General features: G+C 46.4%; 1 protein-coding gene across 6 annotated transcripts in view; it reads left to right on the top strand.

Annotated features, from left to right (window-relative positions):
* Window positions 1-21,987, top strand: part of LOC126548145 (uncharacterized) — a 239,071-nt gene that overhangs the window by 53,402 nt on the left and 163,682 nt on the right. For all 6 annotated transcript variants that reach the window (XM_050196263.3, XM_055063733.2, XM_050196266.3 and 3 more), the window contains exon 9: window positions 4,924-5,503. In XM_050196263.3, coding sequence (XP_050052220.2) covers window positions 4,924-5,503 — 580 coding nt within the window. The remainder of the gene's footprint in view (window positions 1-4,923; window positions 5,504-21,987) is intronic.

Here is a 21,987-nt window from a genome sequence, read left to right as displayed (position 1 = left end):
GTGCAATTTTATCAACACGCGGATTTTTTTTTTTTTTTTAATCCGGTGGAAAATTGCCGGCACCGGGATTCGAACCACGGACCTCTTGCACGCGAGGCGGGTGTTCTACCTCTACGCCACCGCGCCACACAATGGAAATATACATACGCACAAATTTGAAATTCTGCTCTCAGCACTTTGTAATATGTAGATTAGGCTTTCTGCTAAAGAAAGAATTAGTGCTCTAGCTGTTCTAGATCATGAGATATCACTTCGACAGTCTAGTGAAGTGACCCAAAAACATGTTTTGAGAAAAGTGAGAAAACGTGCAAAACCCTACTTTATTTACAAATTTACAGCTGTAACAGCTCAGTAGGCACAAGACATGTAGTCCTGCTGACTCCCAGCCCCGGTGTGCCGCTTTTTGAGGGACTGGCGCAAATTTTGTGATGCTTTGCATTTCTTGGCTGATGCTGTCATTCGACGCCTATCTTTCTCGGCCATGAGGGTGCGACTTTGCTCGCTCGGATTTCAACATAGTTCTTTCATTATGTCCTTTGAGGCCCTTGCCCTTGCACATAACGATGTTCCCAGTACGACCCACGTTCAGTTCGGCGTAAAGTTCGCGAACCGACCGCGCGCAGTCGCTCGTCAGATTACGCGCCGCGCGATCGGCCGCTGGCGTCAACTTCGTCTTCACGTAGCTCTGGCACGTTTTCGTGTGAAGAGGCCGACGGCTGATGCCCATCAGCGAGACAAACGTCATTGAACGCGGTCTGTCGGTTCTCCGTTGCCTGCATGGCACGCGTAGCCAAAACGTGCACAGCAAAGGGTTTCATTCGTTCAGCACTGTGGACGCGCGGCGAGCTCTACACCGACGCAATCTCTCCACAATTTGCCACATAAAACGCAGCTTCACAGTGAGTCCGTATTCCCGCTCGTCTTGGACGATTTATAAGGCACCACTGCATATGTTGCAGTTCGCAAATGTTAATGAAGTGTTCACGGCACTCAAATCCACAATCGTAAACGTAGTCCCATCAGGTGGGCGAAGTGCATCGTCGGTACTGTCACCCACACTCGCGTTTCCTCTCCGTCGCTGGAGCGGAAGACAACTCCGATAGCTTTGCTTTGGCTTTCGCTTCCTCCTCCTCCCGCTTGGAGGGTTGCCGGTAGATCGTATCTTGCCGTACGCGAGCGCTGGGTCGAAGGGTCAACGGCAGGCGGACTTGTCACAGTATCGGCAGCAGCCGATGCGGTCGTTAGGCCTGCCGTTGCCGCATCGCCGATTTCGGCATCGGTCGCTGAGGTTGTGGCGTCCTGAGCGTTTTGCAGTGTTGAGCAGCGTTTTTTGAAGTTTCCGATGAGTGTCCGTCCCACTTTTTACGCACCAAACTTGTGCCGCGTTCGAAATTTGCGCTTCGTTTCAGATATCGCGTTGACACTGGGGCAAGATGGCGCACCTCAGTGCGCGGCTCCAAGCGCGGAGCAGACGATGGCCATGCAGTTCCGCCAATCGGGTGGCAAGCTCAAGTCACGTGCACCGAGTGACGAATAGGAGGGCGTTCTAGTACCTTTTTTTGCCGCGCATTTTATAGGTGGCCAATGGCTGAATGGGCCCCGTTCTGGCGGGAATTTGAAGGGAAAAGTCGCCTCTTTCAAATGAGACCAAGATGTCCGCGCTAGCACACGTGGAAGAGCAGGCGCGCGTTTCGGAAAATATGCCGTTTCAGCGCAGGTTCCGCCTGAAATTCAGCTAGTACATGTCGTATAAGGCGTCACTGCGGCTAAAATACTGATGTTATCGGTATGAAATTAACAATATATATGCAATAATAGCTGTACATTCCAAAAATGCAATAAAAAAATAGTTTCTTTCGCGATTTTTGGTCGCCACAACCCGTGTCCCCCCTTAATCAATTGCATTTTTGAAAGCTTTGTAATCGGTTCCATTTTTCTGTAATGTTTCTGTGTGCAGAAGGGGTCATAAAAATGTCCGAATTATTGGGCAATTTCATTGTTTTCTGAGTTAGCAATAAAAGATACTTTTTTACCGTGTCGATATCTTCACATTGGCCACACTTTCCTTCATGTGCCCTGCCTTCAATTCAGAGCTTGCAAACGATCTCACACCTGGTGTCCATTTAATTGGCTAAGGCAGTGGTTCTCAAATGGGCTCTGTGAAACCCACGCCTGCGAAAGAAAAGGCAGGCGAAAAGTCCAGTACTTCGAATGTTATCTACAGTGGAACCCCGTTCATACGTTTTTCACCGGACCGGGGGAAAAAAACGTAACAGCCGGGAAAACGCAACAGTGAGGAAAGCTCCGAAAATGAATGAAAAAAGTGCAGCTTCAACTATAGACAATTTATTTCCACAGAGTGCGCTTAGGACTTAAAAAAGTCTAGAATGGTGGCTTGCCGTTTCTTTCGCTCGCTATAAATCGCCACACGTTTCTCAATACCCTGGAAGGCCGCATTGCTGTCAGCGTCGCTGTGAGGTGCGACGTACCTGCGGAGGAGGTCGAGAGCCGCGACGGCTTCTCCAAAGCTAGGATTTGGCAGCTCCCAGGCATCATGCGGCTCGTGCTCCTTGTCGTCACCGCGCCACGGCAATGGCAACGGACGAACGAATATCCGCGGGAAATTTTGCCCTCTTTGGCGTAATCATGCTAACGTGCTAACGATTGTTTAGTATTGCTGCGGAGCGCGCGCGTCCGAGCTGCCCGGTTGCGCGCAGCGCGGCATGGGAGAAACGTAAACAAGAGAAGAGAGCAGGCCCGATAGGCGGAGCAACGCCACGAGCAACGCCAACTTCCGGTTTCACTTTAGCTTCACAAAGAGTGACGTCAGGGCCTCTCCCGAGTTTCCTTCCTCCGTGAGTCGACCCGTCCAACAACCAAGCGGTGATCGTAATCACAGTGATGATAGTAAGATCATTTTTCACGAATGGCCACTTAGTGGCGGCCTCATGCGGCCTCTCGAACTGGCGTGCGGCTTCTTGCAGCCAGTTCCATAGCCAAGCCCGGCCAAGCCCAGCCAAAACTCGTCAAAAGCCAAAATGGCGGTTGGAGCGCGTTGTCTACTTTAGCCCAGGCGGGTTCGGGGTGCTAAGTTGCGACGTATCATGCGGGAACGTTTTCACAGCTACAACGTAACAGCGGGGTTCCTTATACATTGGATCCTATGGAAGCTATGCCTGGACCGGATGAAAACGACGTAGCAGCCGGGAAAACGCAGCAGTGAGGAACGTAACAGCGGGGTTCTACTGTACTATACTTTTAATATTCGAATTTGGTTCCGAAAAGAGATGTTCGAAAATGTTTGAAGATTCCATTGGATGCAAATGTTCAAATCAAATCGAATATATTCTGGCTGTGCAGGAGCAAACACTGTTTTCAGCATTTGTTTCTATCTAATCTAAAAATATGTAATATATAATGCTCAATTTTGTGATAATATCCTGCTGATTGCAAAACTTCGCCTGTAAAGCACACTTGGGCACTAAATATCTAAACTTTGGGAAAGCCAGCCTCTCAGTAGCAAGCGGCATGGGTTTGCCGACGGCGAGGGGGCACTTCTTGCAGCGAACTGCCTATATCTAGGATCAAGCATTATATGGCATCCACATGGAAAAACTCTCCCCTTAAAAGTAAGAATGAAAGAGCCAACAACAAAAACACGCATATTGCCGCATGCATTGGAGCCCAGTTTAAAAGCCACACGTGTCAAAAACAGCACTCCGTTGCTTCTGTGTCTCTGAATGTATGACATAGTATGCACCTGATAAGGCGACCAAGGGTAATTTTTGGTGCCATTTCCTGCCACCATTGCCATAGGATGGCCACGCGTGATCCGTACGGCTGAAGAGCAGCATCAAGCCACGTCAAGTACGGCCTCGGAGATTACGTGCTAGATGGTAATCCCTGAGGCCTTGCCTTAGTCGCAGAACTGTGCCTCAGATTTAATTGCAAATGCTGATCTTGGAGGCTTCACTTAAATTGTGAGGTCGTATCAACGTTGCGACCATCACATTCGTTTTGGCACCACAGTGCATGGCCTGCTCATTTGTTGAATTTGCTTTTCGGACAGCATTGCGCTGTCCATGGCCCACAGACGTGGAATTGTTCATGGCGCTTGGGATGGCGATCGCAGCATGGATGCCACACGTTGGGCCGTGATTGAGCGATTGTCCGGGAATATGCATCCCTTGCTTTAAGAATGCTAGTTTTGGTGCCACCTGACAGACATCGCGTATGGATTCGGCACCTGTCGTAGATTTGCGCAAGGGGTCCGTAATTTCTATCAATTGCTTTCTGGTGTATGAAATAAGATGACTTTCGCACTCTGGCCTGGATGCGTCGGCGCCTACGGCGACAGCATGTGCTGGAGAAATGCTGCTGCATGCATAGAGCACTGTTACTCTGCGTCCTGTGCCGAGTTATGTGAAATCTCGCAAAAGTTATAGTATCTCCGAATACTGCTTTACGCCAGTGCTGCCACAGCTGATAGACGCATGCATTGCACTTTGTACTGTCTGCAATGCAGTTCTATATCCTCGACCAAGCTTCCCAAAGTAGGCTAATGAAAATTTGGCAACAAAGTGTCGCTCTGCGACGCATTGCCTATCTGTGCTGTCTCATTTTGCAACAGCGAAATTCTCGCAAAAGTGAATTCTTTTCGCGTTCTTTGCTGATTTTGTTATTGTGAGGTTCAACTGTGTTTACCATGTGTGCAGTCATTGAAAAATGTTGCTTTGGTTATAGTGCGTATATTCATGACTCTCACAGCTTCAGGTAGTTTGCAGGTAAATCCGCTTATATGCTTTGAGCTACAAAGGAAGCAAATGGTGGTGCATTGCAACTTAGATAAAGCTCTCATTAATTGCAAGACAACACTGAAGCTGTTTTTTGTGTGGACTTAGAAAGTACCTTTCTTTTTTGCAGTGCTAAGCTGGTGTTCAGTGACGAAGATGATGCTGGGGGCACCAGTAGGGGTGCAGCTTCCAAAGGGTCTGACATTATGCCAGTGTCTGAAAGTGGCAAGCCTGTGGCCATGAAGGGTTCCGACAAAGGCGAGTGTAGGCCTCCGGGACCAGCAGGACCGAAGCTTCCCCCAAGCCGCAGTCGGGAGCCTGGCTGGGATGCGTCGTCTGGGCAACAGCCAGGCCAGCAGCGTGCTGGCCGAGAGCCACCTCCTACACAGGCCTCTGCTTACATGGACAGGGAGGAACGTGGGCGCAAGGCGTGGGGTGCCCCAGGGAGTGCCGAGCTGCAGCCTCAGCCTTCACCGCTGTCGCAGCAGTCCCAGCAGGCCCCACCTGCACAGGCAGCCCCTGTGCGCCAGTGGCCGCAATCCCCACCGGGGCCACCACCTCCCACAGCTGCGGCACCCCGTGCTGCAACTGGTGCAACCCCAACCTTGGACTATCTAGCCAGGGGCACCCCTCCCACTGCTGCAACACCACCTGCCATGGCGGCTGCTAACTTCCCCACAGGACGTGTAGGCCCTCCTATGCCCCCCCAGGTAAGCTAAAGTAAAATTGATGAGTCTTAAGGGGGGACATGGGTTGTGGAGATTATTACCTGCATCTTATGGCCAAATCTGATGAAAATATACAAGCTTACTTAGTTTTTCGTGCTGATTTCAAATATGCAATAATCTTTCTTGTAAGTTCATTAGTTCAGGAGATTGACGGTGCTGCCACTCTATTGTTTCCGGAGACAATGGAAACAAAACTGCTGAGCAGAAATTGAATATTATTGCATAGCTAGATACTATAATGTGCAATAACTGCAATGCTGCAAAAAGTTTTCAAATGAAATTTTAATTAGCCATTCTGCAGGTGATCAAAATTCTTTCCTTGACCTAAGGCTACCACACCAAAAGAAAATTCATAAAATGGAAATATACATACGCACAAATTTGAAATTCTGCTCTCAGCACTTTGTAATATGTAGATTAGGCTTTCTGCTAAAGAAAGAATTAGTGCTCTAGCTGTTCTAGATCATGAGATATCACTTCGACAGTCTAGTGAAGTGACCCAAAAACATGTTTTGAGAAAAGTGAGAAAACGTGCAAAACCCTACTTTATTTACAAATTTACAGCTGTAACAGCTCAGTAGGCACCAGGCATGTAGTCCTGCTGACTCCCAGCTCCGGTGTGCCGCTTTTTGAGGGACTGGCGCAAATTTTGTGATGCTTTGCATTTCTTGGCTGATGCTGTCATTTGACGCCTATATTTCTCGGCCATGAGGGTGCGACTTTGCTCGCTCGGATTTAGACATAGTTCTTTCATTATGTCCTTTGAGGCCTTTGCCCTTGCACACAGCGATGTTCCCAGTATGACCCACGTTCAGTTCGGCGTAAAGTTCGCGAACCGACCGCGCGCAGTCGCTCGTCAGATTACGCGACGCGCGATCGGCCGCTGGCGTCAACTTCGTCTTCACGTAGCTCTGGCACGTTTTCGTGTGAAGAGCCCGACGGCTGATGCCCATCAACGAGACAAACGTCATTGAGCGCGGTCTGTCGGTTCTCCGCTGCCTGCATGGCACGCGTAGCCAAAACGTTCACAGCAAAGGGTTTCATTCGTTCAGCACTGTGAACGCGCGGCGAGCTCCACACCGACGCAATCTCTCCACAATTTGCGCACATAAAACGCAGCTTCACAGCGAGTCCATATTCCCGCTCGTCTCGGACGATTTATAAGGCACCACTGCAGATGTTGCAGTTCGCAAATGTTAATAATGTGTTCACGGCACTCAAATCCACAATCGTAAACGTAGTCCCATCAGGCGGGCGAAGTGCATCGTCGGTGCTGTCACCCACACTCGCGTTTCCTCTCCGTCGCTGGAGCGGAAGACAACTCCGATAGCTTTGCTTTGGCTTTCGCTTCCTCCTCCTCCCGCTTGGAGGGTGTCCGGTAGATCGTATCTTGCCGTACGCGAGCGCTGGGTCGAAGGGTCAACGGCTGGCGGACTTGTCACAGTATCCGCAGCAGCCGATGCGGTCGTTAGGCCTGCCGTTGCTGCATCGACGATTTCGGCATCGGTCGCTGAGGTTGTGGCGTCCTGAGCGTTTTGCAGTGTTGAGCAGCGTTTTTTGAAGTTTTCGATGAGTGTCCGTCCCACTTTTTGCGCACCAAACTTGTGCCGCGTTCGAAATTTGCGTTCCGTTTCAGATATCGCGTTGACACTGGGGCAAGATGGCGCATCTCAGTGCGCGGCTCCAAGCGCGGAGCAGACGATGGCCATGCAGTTCCGCCAATCGGGAGGCAAGCTCAAGTCACGTGCACCGAGTGACGAATAGGAGGGCGTTCTAGTACCTTTCTTTGCCGCGCATTTTATAAGTGGCCAATGGCTGAATGGGGCCCGTTCTGGCGGGAATTTGAAGGGAAAAGTCGGCTCTTTCAAATGAGACCAAGATGTCCGCGCTAGCACACGTGGAAGAGCAGGCGCGCGTTTCGGAAAATATGCCGTTTCAGCGCATGTTCCGCCTGAAATTCAGCTAGTACATGTCGTATAAGGCGTCACTGCGGCTAAAATACTGATGTTATCGGTATGAAATTAACAATATAGATGCAATAATAGCTGTACATTCCAAAAATGCAAGAAAAAAAATCGAGATTTTTTCGAGATTTTTGGTCGCCACAACCCGTGTCCCCCCTTAAGGGGGGATGCGGCCCTCGAAAACCGAAAAATTGCGACGAAGTAAATTTTTGAAAAACAATATTTTTGGGTTGTATGTCTCATAAACTACCTGCTCTGTAACTATCAGCATCTAATTCAACCACAACGTAAAAAATAACACTACTTTTGAGGCCATAAAACATGCGCAAATGCCGAAATAAAGTCAGTTCGTGCGCGCGCCATTCCCGGCCCATGCGCCCTGCCTGCGCCATCTTGGTGTCGTTCTGACCGTGCATTCTTTGTCTCTGTTTTGCTGCCTTGCAAAATGGCATCGTCGGCGCGGTTGAGGCAATATAGGTGCTTTCCCGCGATGCGATGCGGAGCACTAATTCGCCGGAGCAACCTGTTCAACTCCCGCGGGCTAAATCGCGCCTGCCATTGGCTGCTGCACGGCCAGCGACGGCGGCTGCTCCCTTCGATGCCGCACCCGCTGCGCTCGCATCGTTGTTGCCCCCTTGCTCCGTCCGCCTCAACAGACTTCTGCTTGCGAGCTGCTCATCGCCTTGCACTATCTTTTAGATTATTTTCTCAGCTTTATTTTTTTATTTTGCTAGTTCTTTGTCGCATGTGATGCCGCCAACGAAGTTCAAGACAGTGCAAATGTTCAGTGCACGGAAGCGCAATATGCGATTTGTACGAGCATCGAGCTTCCGATCTTCTGCAGTGAGTGCTGATTGCATAGACGGTTGCAGCGGCGGAACGGTGCTGTTGGGCTGTCGTCAGTCGAGAATACGACACATTGAGTATGCCTGGAGCCGCAAAACCTAATGACAAGTTCCGCAGGAGCTTTCTAATAAAACGTGTTCAACATGTGTCCTGCTTTCTCAGAATGGATTTTTTCGCTAGTAAAGGTGCTGGGGAACTCGACATCTCAAGAACCGCTCTTCAGATTTGTGTGCCTTTTTTTTTCTGTTCCTGAATGACTTTGCCAGTGTGTAACTAGCTTTTTTCTTCTTGTTTTTTTGAAAGTTGGTGCAGTGAATTTATAATAAACAAATAATTTTTGACGAATGTGTTCATTATGGCTACATCAAATTCAAAGTACTGTTAAAATTTTTTGAAGGGGAAATTAAAGAAAATGGTTTTGTAGCCCCCTGGGATATCTGTCAGGGGTCATCACGGTGAATTTCAGCTTTCTACGATGTCCTGGGATTTCTCCAGGCTCTTCCTCAGGCATATACATGAACCACCTAGTTAGACCTGAATAACTTTGGAACTAATAATCAAATCTTCACGAAAATTTGCAGTTCCTCACAGTTTTGTGGTGTAACGTACCCTGGATATGCGGATTTCATCCAGATATCTTAAAAAATAAAAAAGTTCGGTCTCCAGGGTAGCCTGGAAGGAGCCGTACGGGTCCTAGAAGCCGAAAAAAATGGCGAAAAAATCACTTCTTTGAAAAAAATGTTTAATTCTGCAGTATCTGATGCATTCTCTCAAAAATTTTCACACATCTGGGGCCAATATTTTGGTCTTAATGGCATTTTATATCGCGTCGGCAGGCTGAATTTTTGCTGTCGAACGCGTAAGAAAAGGCGTTTTTCCGTGACGCGCTGTTGCCGTTCTAAGTTTTCGATTGCAGCCATCTTGGTCTTGTTTGGAAGTGCAACTCTTCTCGTTTAGTTTTCGCGCCACTGCTACTCTGTGCTCTGAATGGCTATGAAGAAAAAGCCAGCAAAAAAGTAGTCCCCATGCGCAATTCCATTCGCCGACTGAGGCACGTAACCGTAATAACACCATGCTATTGGCGGATTTTTGCCGTTGTCTGCTCGACCGTGCGAAAGTCGCCACGAAACGGTCAAATTCAGTTTGCTACAAACCATGAATTCGACGAACAGAAAAAGTTTTAAACCTTCAAAAGTACGTGGTAGCTTTGGAAGATGTTGGCAATGGTTTGCTACCCGTGCCGAGCCTTGCCGGAGTCTCCCTCCCGTGATGCGGAATAGGCTTCGCAAATGAAAGCGCTTTTGGTAGTGGTCGGTGTTCATGCTGCAATCCAGCACTACTAATGCAACCCGATGATTTGGAGAAAATGAAGAAGGCACAAGAAAAACTGCAAGACTTTGCCTCAACGCCGGCTACTTTCTCGCTCACACTGATTCGGCCGCTGCTGGCTCGGATGTGTGGTAGACGTGAATTGTTATTGCAAGCCGTACTTCTATAATTCAGCTGCCATCTTGTGTAAAACGCAAGTTACTGTGCAGCAGCGGGCAGAAGTGAAAGTGACTGCGGTCTCCCCATAGAGTTGTGTGCGATCTGTGGCGATGCTGCGTCGGCGCGGAGTTCGCCGCGGCCAAACATGCACCCCATTCCTCGTGAACTCTCTTGCTGTGCACGAAATGCGGAGCACCGTTGATTGGCAAACGGCATTAAATGAATGCTTTTTTGGCAATTAAACATACTCATCTCGTGCGCAATCTGCGGCGTTGTCGCGTCGACCAAACATGCAACCCATTCCTCGTGAGCAATGTGGCTGCGCGCGAAATGCGGAGCACTGGTAATCGGCAAATGACTTTTTTTTTTTTTTTTTTCAATAACAAACGTTTCACAGTAGGGCACACATGATGGGTAGGGTCACACTAGCCTGTTAACTGGTAACCTGTATATACTTCATTATACAGTGAACTCTCACTTGAGTGAACTTCAAGGGACGGAAGGAAATACAGTCGAACCTCGATATATCGAACAGCGCGGTGATCGCAAAATAGTTCGATATAGCCGGAATTCGATATATAAAATCACGTAGAAAACGCGTCAAAAACTAGCGCAAATCAATCAATGAACCAATCGTGGCGCAATAGATACTCACATGAAGCTTCAAACAAAGTATTTATTTTGTTCGCTGAAAGTATTGAAGCAGCGTAGCCTGCTTCATATTGGCAACCGCGTGCTTGACCACGGCGTCCTCAACATAGTCCAAACGGTCCACAAGGGACAGTCCAGTGCCTTGTATTGCGCTGCAGTAGCGGCGTACAACGGCCAAAGCAGCTACAGCCTCAGTTGCAGTCGGGAGCGGGGCAACATCAGCGCTTGCTGGATCAGCCTCGGCAGCGTCTTCGTTCGGCCGCTCAGCAGTCACTTCTGCCGCGATATCCACGTCTGTTAACTCCGCTACTGTTCCGGTGCTGTTGTCACCGCCAACGAAGTCCGCAATGCACATGATGTGTGGCTCAGCACCGACAAAGCACTCCAACTGACTCCCCGGCCGCCTCGATCACGCGCGCACGGCGGGGGCAAGCCTCGCCGTGCGCGCGTGATCGAGGCGGCCGTGCTGGCTCCAAGCCGCCGCGTGTGTACGCCGCTACGTTCAAATGGCGCCCTCGGCGCAACCGATGTGGGCAGCTGTCGTACGCAGCAGTCTGGTACGCCGATCGCGCCGCCGCTATCTTCGAGAGTGTTGCGGGAAAGCTCGCCTCCTGTCAACAGAGCGCACTTGGTCTGGGGCGGCGGAGTTCGATATATCCATTTTACATCCGGCCCCGTTCGAAATAAAGAATTAAAAATGCATGCGATTTTCCATGTGATATAGAAATTGTTCGATATACGCAATAATTCGATATATCCGTGTTCGATATATCGAGGTTTGACTGTAGTTCACTTAACTGAAAGTTCACTGAACTGAATATTCACTAGACCAACATAAGACTTGGCATACTGGGTCAAAAGTTCGAAGTGCAATTCATGGAGCAAAAGACATGGCATCCGTAGTGTTAGAAATGTGGGAAATGGAATTTGTACATATCAAAGAGAAACACACCACGTGAGTCGTTTGTGTGCACACGCGGAACCGACTAGACTGGAAAGAAATATGGACTACCACGCCACGACTAGCCGGTCGGAAAAAAACACACACCACGTGGTTTGTGGTGCGACAGATCGCCGCTTTGCTCTGGCGGCGTTGTAAGCGCCAGCCATGTTACTTTGTTCATGGCCTCCGAGATTACATGCTTGCTCGTTTTGTGCGGGCGATCTCTGAGGCCATGCCTCGTTGCCGTTCGTTTTCTGCGCCGCCGCTTTGCCTCACAGGGGCGCTGTAGCGCCAGTGACATTACATTGCCGCTGGAGCGGTGGTTTGATGAGGGCGGGAATCGCTTGCGCCTGCAGTGCCTTGCAGTGCAAGCCTTGGTCTTCTGATCGAGTTTGTTAAACTGAAATATTGCCTGTTCCGAAATTCGTTTAAGTGAAACATTTTTGCATAGAATCTATACGAAAACTGCCGGGGATTTTTAAAAAGTTCGTTATTCTGAAATATTCGATAAACCGACGTTCGTACAACTGAGAGTTTACTGTATTCCTGAATAAATCGAGCTGTTTTTTTCAACACAAACTTTTCGCTCGTCTGTCTGTGGCAACATACCTGTAAGTTTTTTTTATTATGGGCATGTTCAGATAAGAACGGTAATCGAGGTCCCATGACCATTTTTTGTTTCCAATAAAGTTTTTTTATGTGACGGGTAAATGTGTCCACACAAAGGAATGAACCTTAGTTTTGCATGAAACTTCATAGTTTTCTAGGAAAAAATCTTATGTCACAGGAGGTGGAGAATGTCGTTTTTGCCACTTCGCAAAGTTGCAAGTTTGGAGCCTCACTGCATGCACAAAAAATTTTTCCCGCACATAACTATTTTTTCGTTACCTCTTTGCAACTTGTACTATACGAACAAGTAAAAAAACATTTTCTTGCTGTGTCAGTCTTCTAAATAAAAAATCGCAAACTTCACTTCCGGAGCTATGCGGTGCAAAAAAGACACTTTTCAGGGCAGATTCAGGGCAAGATGCGTAAAGACCTCCAAACTGAATCTTTTTCTCAGTATTTTCCAGCTACTTTTACTCACTTTAGGCAAGTTTTGTAGTTCTACACTTGACAGATATTTTTCAATATGGCCTCAAAATTGGGTGAAGTTCAAAAACGTCAAAAAGGTGACAACTTTGACTTGGATTTAAAAAAAAAAACATGATCGAATTTCACTAAAATTTACCTGAATAATCCTCAATACTCAATAATTATAAAGCACAAAAAAGTGTTGCATTATATTGTTTTAAAGTATTAAAATGAATACAAAATTTAGTTCATGTTTTTGTTATCTAGAGTTGCTTATTACTTCTTAGAAATAGTAACTGTCAGAAATTTGTTTTAGCACTCACTGAACTTGGTTACATTTTATTTACCACAATATCAGAACCATCCTCAATGTTTGTAGAGCTTCTACTCGCTTGTTAGCGGCTTTCTTAATGCGTCAAAATGGGAATAAATTCGCTCTTTCATCTGATGTCTCAAGAACTGGCTGGTGGCGTTCAAACGTTTTTTGTATTCTCTAATTTATCATCCTAAGTTACATTGGTATGTAATTGATTCTTTAAAAATATTAGATCATTTCTTTGTGCATAGAAAAATTTTGATATATACAAATTTATATTAAAGTTTCTTGCAAAACTAAGGTTCATTCCTTTGTGTGGACACATTTACGCATCGCATATAAAAATTTCATTGAAAACAAAAAATGGTCATGGGACCTCAATTAACGTTCTTATCTGAACATGCCCATATATGATAAGCAGTAAGCTGGAAGTACAGATTACTACGAGCCTTAATAGTAGTCTCTGAATGCAAATATGTAAATAGCAATGCCTCGGAATTGCACTGAGCAAAATTTATTTTTCTAGTTTTTCTCAAAACATGGTTTTTGGTCACTTTGTTTGCTTGCTGTATTAATATCTTTGGATCTAGGACAGCTAGAGCCATTATTTATTTTGCAGCAAAAAGCTAAATGTTTTGAGAAAGCAACGCTGAGAACAGATTTTTTATTTTCAGCTCCAAATTTTTTTTATTCACATTTACATTTGCTCTTATTATTGATACTGTGAACACAGAACTTCAGTGGGCTATAAAATGACAATTGGTAAATTTCGAATCCGTTTCCAGCGTTGCTACCCTTATGCACTCTAGTGTCCCATTATATGTTGGTTGCAGCTTTCCCTTTAGCAGGTAAAGTTTAATTGTTTGAAGAAACAATAGAAGGTAATTATTATCTTGGCAACTACTATGTATGCATATGCAAAATATAATGAGATATTTAAAGTAAATATGAAGAAACAAGAATGAGCATAGGCAGTTTTATCAGATTTGATCAAGAAATAACTGTTATCTCAACAACCCATGTCCTCCCTTATAGGAACAATAAAAACAACTTGTTCAAGCTTTATTGGTACGTTATGATTTACAATACCAAAAAAGTCTCTTGCCGTGAAGGTTTGGTAAACCGGAACGATTTTAATTTCCATTGTTAAAGATGGACTGTATTGTATTCCATAGTAGCAAAAGTCAAAACTTGGCAAGTTTCAATAACCTTTAGTGCCCTACATTTGCCAAAATAAGAAAAACAGTGAAATCTTGATATAATGAACTCCAGGGGATTGGTCAAATTGTTGTTTATTCTGAAAGGTTGTTATAGTGAAAACTCCAAAATTAAGGGGGACATGATGTCTAGAGCTATCTTATTAATTTTTCAACCAATTTCAGATAAGTTTCATTCAGTTCTCTGATCAAATTTCAAAACTTCAATTTTGTTGCGACAGCATCCAGGGGCTAATTGAGCGAAAAAGCTGTGGTGTTGTCTGGATGCACAAAAAACGGCACCTAAATTTCTATTGGAAGCGACTCCACGACATGAGCCCGCCTCGAGAGAGCAAAGCAGGCGAAAGGGAACACCTGCTGCGGCGATAGCGCACCAGATGTTGCGTGAGGGATGAGGGCATTGCGAAAAAGGTGAAATATGGCGAAAAAGTTGGCCACATTAGCTAGTGCGCCATTTTACCAGCGACATTTTCTAGCCTAGAATCCTCTGATCGACAGGGCAAAGCCAGATGCCCAGCTTGATCGTCGCAATTTCAGGCCTGTGCATTGCCATGAATGCTGGTTAAATTGCTAACATGTTATGCTTTTACACCAGCCCGTGGAATACCGTGGTGATAAGCTGTTCTTCCGTTAAGGCGATAGACTGCACGAATGTCGATTCACTCGCTGCTGTTGCTGCTGTTCCTCACGCCAGTGTTTTGACAGCAAGTGTCCATAATCATCGGCTGTGATGTGTTCATGTTTGCTGTGCACGCTGACACCATGCTTAGTATTTTAGTTATAGCAAGCGAATGTTTGCAAGTGGATAAGGCCGATAAAAGCACTATCCTTGTTTCATATGGCTGTCTACTAATTTGCTGTTGCAATCGATGCTTCATCTTTCAGGGGAAACAGAGTCTTTTTTATTTATTTCTTTTTTTCATGTTACATCTTGGGGCCTATGCTCTATCTACTAAATGTTCTGCCGAGATGCAACAACAGGTAATGTCTATAACATGGCGGCCGTGACGTTTGTCAGTGCTTGCAGTACCAAAAAGCATAGCCTTAGAGATTTATGGCTATTACTCATAGGAAAGCATCGCTGGGATATGTGTTACGATGCCACCTATGCGTATAGTGAAACTCAGCAGCATGCAGCCGGTGAATCTACGAAAGTACAACAGAGACCAACATCGCCGCAGGTTGCGACGCGTTTCGAGAGTGCATTTTTGAATGCAGGTCTTGTTCTTGCGGCGAGCGACAGTGCACGTCTTGTGCGGGTAGCCACGTTACGGTGCTTGTGCTGGGCCAGCCGAAATGCTGTCCCCTCTAGACTTCGACGTGCGCTTCGTCTGCTGTTCTCTTCAGAGCATGCGCAGAACGATCCCCAAACCGCACGCCACTTTCAACGGCTGCCTGCGACCGTCGAGACTTTTTTTTTCGGCGCCATGCGATGTGTGTGACTGCGCCCATTGCACCGATACGCACATCGGCGCAGTTGGTGCGACTAGCGCGCGGATGGAGCAAGAGCCATTTTGACATCGGGCATGTTGGGCCGCGTTGGTAGCGTCCGGTTACGTTGGCTGCGCCAGTGCTTCGAACTAAAGATGTTCTCGCCAACGTGACGCGAGCATTTGCTCGCACGTCGTCGGACTATATAAGCACCTTAACCGGGCAATTTCTTTCTCCGAGTTTCATTAATTCGCATTTTGTATAATTCGAATTTTTGTAGCATCCCCGCGGTATTTGAATTAACGAGCTTTTACTGTAGCTTGTGAAGGATAATTACCTAAGTGACAGAGCCTCCTATAATGTGGAAATCCTCGTGGTTATGTCTACACTACGCCTGCAGGGGTGAAAATTTTGTTTTGCTGCAATTTTATGTTTAATTGGGTGGTGTTGATGTTTTAAAGTGCTCTAAAGGTATTTGAAAAATATTCGCATTTACAAATAGAAGCTATTTGATTCGAAGACCGATTGATTCATAATACGAGCGCAGATGGCTAATACAGTAAAAACATTGTTAATTCGGATTTCAATTCGTGGCTCTGTGCTGCGGTAAATGCAAGATTAAAGCTTTTAAAGGCACAAATAAGCATGAAGCGTTTTGGCACACCTGTCATTCATGTGCAATTTCCACTTAACACATGGGCAGTGCAAACTCCGCTGCTTCGTTTTGGTGGGCACTAACGCTGTTTCTGCTCTTTGGTGTAGTAAATTTGTAGGACTCGCTGAGTTCTGACAGTTGTCCGAATTACCTGATATACTACCAAATAGGTACGAATTAAGGAGAGTTGTTTCTTTGCATTAAATAATGCGTGCACCTGCCGGGACCAGTGGACGAGTCTGAATTATCGTATTTTCCGAATTAACGAGATTTTACTGCAATAGACCCCATGCAAAAATACGCCACCTGTGGCGGCTGCCAGAACCACAAGCGCACAAGTGCCATGTTATGCGAAGCCGGAAAGACGCCCGAACCGGTTGCCGCACGGATAAACAGTGCCACTCCAAGCTAGCCTGCCTAGAGCACTGACATCCTGATTCTGGTGTCATCTGGATCTCTTCACGATGGTCAACTCTTGCTGTGTTCCGCAATGTTATCAGCACGGATAAGGATGGTCAACTCCTGCTGTGTTCCGCAATGTCACCAGCACGGATACTGTGATGGGAACGACGAAAAGGTACATCCAGTTAGCCCCTTTTGCGTGCCATGAACACTTGATGCATGTTTTCTGGTATGGTGTCTTGCCACGAATCACAGTTTACTCTTGTCATTCTTTTTTTCCAATCAACTGTAAATCAGAGTTTCTGAAAACAAGAGACAGCGTAGTAATTGCATGCCGACAGAATTCTGTCTCTGCTTGTTTCATGAGGTGCCGAAAGCTGAGCGCCGAAGCGTAGAATAATCTGGGTACGCAGGAGTGTCACTTATTACGAAAAAACGGTGTGATGCTCCACTGGCAACTGTGCAGTTCAATGATGGATCATTGGTTTTGTGAAAAATGCACCGACGAGGGCCGTTTGTTTGCTTGTGTGTGTGCACCCGAGTGACCGTTTTTACTGGAAGCGATCGAACCCAAGCTGCCGGTATGCACTTCACAGCAAACTCGTGTACGTTGCATTTGTTAGCCGCAAGGTTTGGTTAAAGGCGTTTAACAGCACAAAGCGACTTGGGGTATGAGGGACGCCGTAGTGAAGGGTAACTGTGATAACTTTGACCACTGTAACGTGGTGACATCGCACAGTACACAGGCCTCTAACATTTCGCCTCCGTGAAGTGTGCGCTATATTAGGCTTCCAGCTTGTATACTGCCCATGCATTAGGGTCCTGGAGCTGCATTTGTGCTGCAAGAAACTTACGTTTCCGATACATGTTTACCGCAGGTGGGAATGTTTTTGCACTGCTGTGACACAGCGCGCCTGTTTGTGTCACTTGCGCATATAAACGCGATTGCTGCAGGAAATGTTCTTCAGGCCACCTCGTGATCAGTGGCAGGACGTTTGGACCACAAGAAGTGATTGACGTCATTACTGTATGGCTTGCGCGCACGATTACATTGATGTGCTTTGGTGGCGTGCATTCGCTATCGATCTTGCTGGTCGTGCACGTGTCGTAACACAGCAAACCTTTCTGCGAAGGAAGCCTACATTCACTTAAATCAAAGAATGCAGAGGAGAATTTGTTTTCATTTTTATTTATGGCGTTGATCAAAGGGAAATTATTATTTAACCATTTGTGGCATGCAAGATAATTGATTAGAGAGAGAGAGAGAAAAAAGCGCTGTTGCATAATTCTCAATGCCATGTATATCTTTCGCAGGTGTCTTATCACGAGTTTCCCCGAGACAGTCTACTGCTGAAGAAGTGGATTGTTGCCCTAAAAAGAGACCCAGGCGCTAATTTTGTAATTGAGCAATCAAGCAAGGTGTGCCGTAACATTTCAAGCCAGACAATTTCAGTGGATGACGTTTCCTGAAAGAAAACGCACTTCCATCCGAATTTCCATTTTTAAGACCAGCGACCAAGCGGCGGCCTCCAAAGCAGTGGCTACTGCAGTGCATCAACAGTGCCCAAAAGACACAAGTGCAGCAGGGTCCTAAGAAACGTGTCCAAGAAAGCAGTCAAGGTGACGAGGCACCGGCAAGCCATTGCGACTAAGAATCTATGGAGTTGGCAAACCAGGCAGTGGACTCTCCTTCTGAGCCAACACCAGATCTGGAACCTCAAGTTTGTTCCGTGTGCTTGATCGTCAAGGCGAAGCTTCAGGCAAAGTGTGAAGAACTTAAAGGCCTCTATGCTTATGTAGCAAATCTGAGGAGTTCTCTACAAAAGTTGAAAGATGAACTTGTTGCAGAAAAAGAGAATTTTGAGCTTACAGCACAGAACGGAAATATTGAGCAGCAGCTTGAAGTAACGACTCGGCAACTGCAAGACGTTCAAGCTCTAAATGAAAGGCAACATCAAGGGGTATTCACTCTTCACCGATTCAAGAATGACGACAGTAACATGCAGTTTTACATCAGACTACTTATCTACCAGGATTTTATAAGCTGGTGCTAAAACCAGGTGAAAATTCATGCAATGTGCATAGCAAGAATGCCTGTCTAATGATGCCAGGGGTTGTCCTCTCAAGCTTTCACCCGAAGAAGAGTTGTTCCTCATGCTACTGAAAGTCTGGACAGGATTCTTTCACCCGCACCTTCGGCACATTTTTGGTATTTCTGCCAGCGCAGTGTCGAGGGTATTCTGCAGATGGGTGAACTTCATGTACATTCCAACCCACTTATAATGTTACTGGTTTTATCGTCTTTCCATGGTGAAATAACCCGCTTACAGCAATGCCCCGATGCCGCATTATACGTTATAACGATGAAGTCTGGCTGTTGTGTGTCTGAGCCGAAAGGTAGTGAAATGCGAAATCCATCAAATGAAAATGAGAAATTCGAGCCACTGCATGATGGCCCGCTGCACCAACAGCCGTCGCCGCGCGCTCATTTTCCAACCTTCTCTGCGTGCCTCTCCCGTCTCCCTTCCACCCCTCTGAACACTGAATGGGATGCGCCCATAGCTCTATGCTGCGCCACCCTCCAAAACACGAATGGACTGCACCAACTGTGCTGCTCGCAAATTGTTCGCTGGTTCCTCGTTAAGCGCAGTTCTGCAAACGCTTTAATTGCTCGCGTTCATCTTCATTGGTTACATCAAAATCTTTCCTGGCCGTGTGCTTTCTCAGCCTGTAGTTTGACTCGCCGCTGAAACAAGATGGTTGATCTCTCTGATCGTCGGCAATGCACAACGTTGCCAGTGAAAAGAAAGCGCACATTTGGAAACATAAGTGCTTTAACCGATGAGGCGATCCTCGCGAACGTGCTTGCATCGGATAGATGGCGACGGCGGAGATGACTCGGTGGGGTGTGATGCTTCAACGCATTCCTTGCAGGAGGCCTGGCACATGATTCAGTCCCTCTGGGACCTCGTTTTCCTGAGGAACCTTCCGCTGCACTATGTGGACCACCTAGATGCCTTCGAGAAGAATGGATCTTCCATTCTTCCTCACAGAAACACAACCTCTGTACAATGAGGAAATAAAGTCTGCCCACTGTGTCTGGGTCACACCCATCTGGCTGAGCACTTGCATGTACTATTCATCGTCCTTGAGAGTAGGACTGCAGTTCTCATAAAACTAGATGAAAATGTTTTGAAACAGGAGGTCTTCTTTTGTGGCATCCCTCTGCGAATACGCGCACTTCCACGGTACCCCATGGGAACGGCTCACAGGGGTCAAAGCCACTTGCATCTGGTGACGCGCCCAGCCATGGCTTTGTGGGATTGATGAAAATTCAACAGTTCATGATATCAAAAGGATGGCCTGCAGCAATAATAGTGTCTTTGTATTGCAGGATTGCATCACTTTCATTTGCGATTCCATACCTGTAAAAAAACAAAAAACAAAAAAAAAAACAACTTCAGTCAGGAATGCGATCATGTTTTCTCAGATGTACGCGAGTGTGAGCAGCAAATAAACATACCTGACAGCTCTAACGCGAGAGAGGTCCTTCATAGCAGTTACGTTAACCAGTTCTTTCTCTGTCCAATTTTTGCGGATGGTGACTATGCCAAAGTTGGACGCCTTTAGCCGATGGTTGTGTGCCTGAAACCCCGTTGTACTGTCTTTGTTTTCTGGAAGCCCTCTCTAGTCGTTGGGCTTCAGCAGGCACAACAACTATCTCCTAAAAAATGCACAAAAACAGTGTCAGCTTGTGGCACAACTGGTACACATATACTGCTTGCTACAAACTTCATTATGTGCTACTTTTCAGTTTGTCTTCGCCAGTAATTTTGTTAGACGCTGGTCCCTTGTAGTGGATTTGTTCTCGGCACTTGCCACTGCCGAGGCAAATTAGGGGACTCCGGGGTCTTTGGGACCGAAAATTGGCTCAAAATTTGAATTTTCATTTTTGATTTCAATGTTAGACGCGTTTTCACACCTATCTCCGAAATGTGCTTACAAAATACCATGTTATCGTGACTTAAAAATGCTAATCCGCAGGTGTTGCGCCTTAAATTCTTGACAAATTGCGCCCGATTTGCGTCGCGGATTTCTCCAACTACGCACTCTGCCAGTGCCATTTTGGTATCGTTCGAAAGCTCAAGTTTCTGGCTTTCTTTATTGCCCTGTCGGCAACATTGCTGGTGCTGCAGTCACGAAAAAAACAACAGCAAGGAAACTCGCCGCACACGCTACTGTTGGCTGCGTTGAACATGTGACCAAGATGGCGAGTGATGATTGGCTGTATGGGTGGATGGATGTTTTGTGTGTCCCCTTTGGAACGGGCGGTAGGTTGTGCCACCGAGCTCTTCTATTATACTGCCTAATTTCCTACCAAAGTTAAAAAAGAAAAAAAAAAAAAAAAACGCAATGAATACCCGTAACCAAATTTTCTGACCCGTTATTGTGAACTTTGTTTTTGTAAGTCTCTGTTTTTTGTCATTTCCCTGCTTCCACCAATCTTGAAATCGCCTCTTTAATCTCTATTGCGGACATATTTACTTTCCCCCTGCTCTCGCTGAACACAAGGGCCCTTCAATGAGGCCAGTGCTGCCTAAATCGACAGCTGGGCAGATATCTTCACATTCTAATAAAACATGCTCCATCGTTTCCCTAGCTTTACTGTAGCAAGCCCATGCTTCCTTCTTATACCTCACTTTATAGGTGTGTGTTCTATGGCATCCTGCTCTCGCTGCGAGAAGTAATGAGCTTTCTTTTGAGTTATCGTAGTGTTTCCAGATTTTGTTTTTTGCTCAAGTAATTACGCATGGCAGGTTTCTTTTCTACTGCTGCAACCCATGAGATTATTTCAGCCTCTTTTGACTTTCCGTTTGACCTTCTTTGTTGCTGTGTTGCTCACCTTACAGGCTGCATACTTGCTGGTAAGCTTCCTAGTTCTTTTCCTCCACTGTGAATCAATGTTTTTCCTGTACAGATACCTCAACACTCTCCCAGCCCATTCACTTTCTTCCATATTCCTCAGTCGTTCTCCATACTCAGTCTTACTGCGCGCTTCCCTCACTTCAAAACTATCCCAGCCCATATCACCCTGCACAGCTTCATTTGTAGTCTTCCCGTGAGCGCCCAATGCGAGGTGACCCACTCACCTTTGGTTCCCATCGAGTCCTGATTATACCCCTGATTTAAAGTAAACAACTGCACTTGCAAAAGTAGGTCTTGGAACCATTACACCTTTCCACATACCTCGGAGGACCTCGTACCTATTGTATCCCCATAGTGCTCTGCGCTTCATTATGACTGCATTTCTCTTCCCCTTTAATGATGTTTTTTTTTCTGTCTCTATATATACATTACCTTCAGTTATCCATATACCAAGGTATCTATATTCTCTTACCCAAGGTATTTCCTGGCCCTGCATCGCCACTGTCCACTGTTTTCATTAAATATTGTAACACCTGATTTTACAACGTTAAAT

Source organism: Dermacentor andersoni, chromosome 1 (assembly GCF_023375885.2).
Source record: "Dermacentor andersoni chromosome 1, qqDerAnde1_hic_scaffold, whole genome shotgun sequence".
Classification (NCBI taxonomy): Eukaryota; Metazoa; Arthropoda; class Arachnida; order Ixodida; family Ixodidae; genus Dermacentor; species Dermacentor andersoni.
The sequence above is the reverse complement of the archived record's forward strand: the minus strand, read 5'-3'. Positions and strand labels throughout refer to the sequence as shown.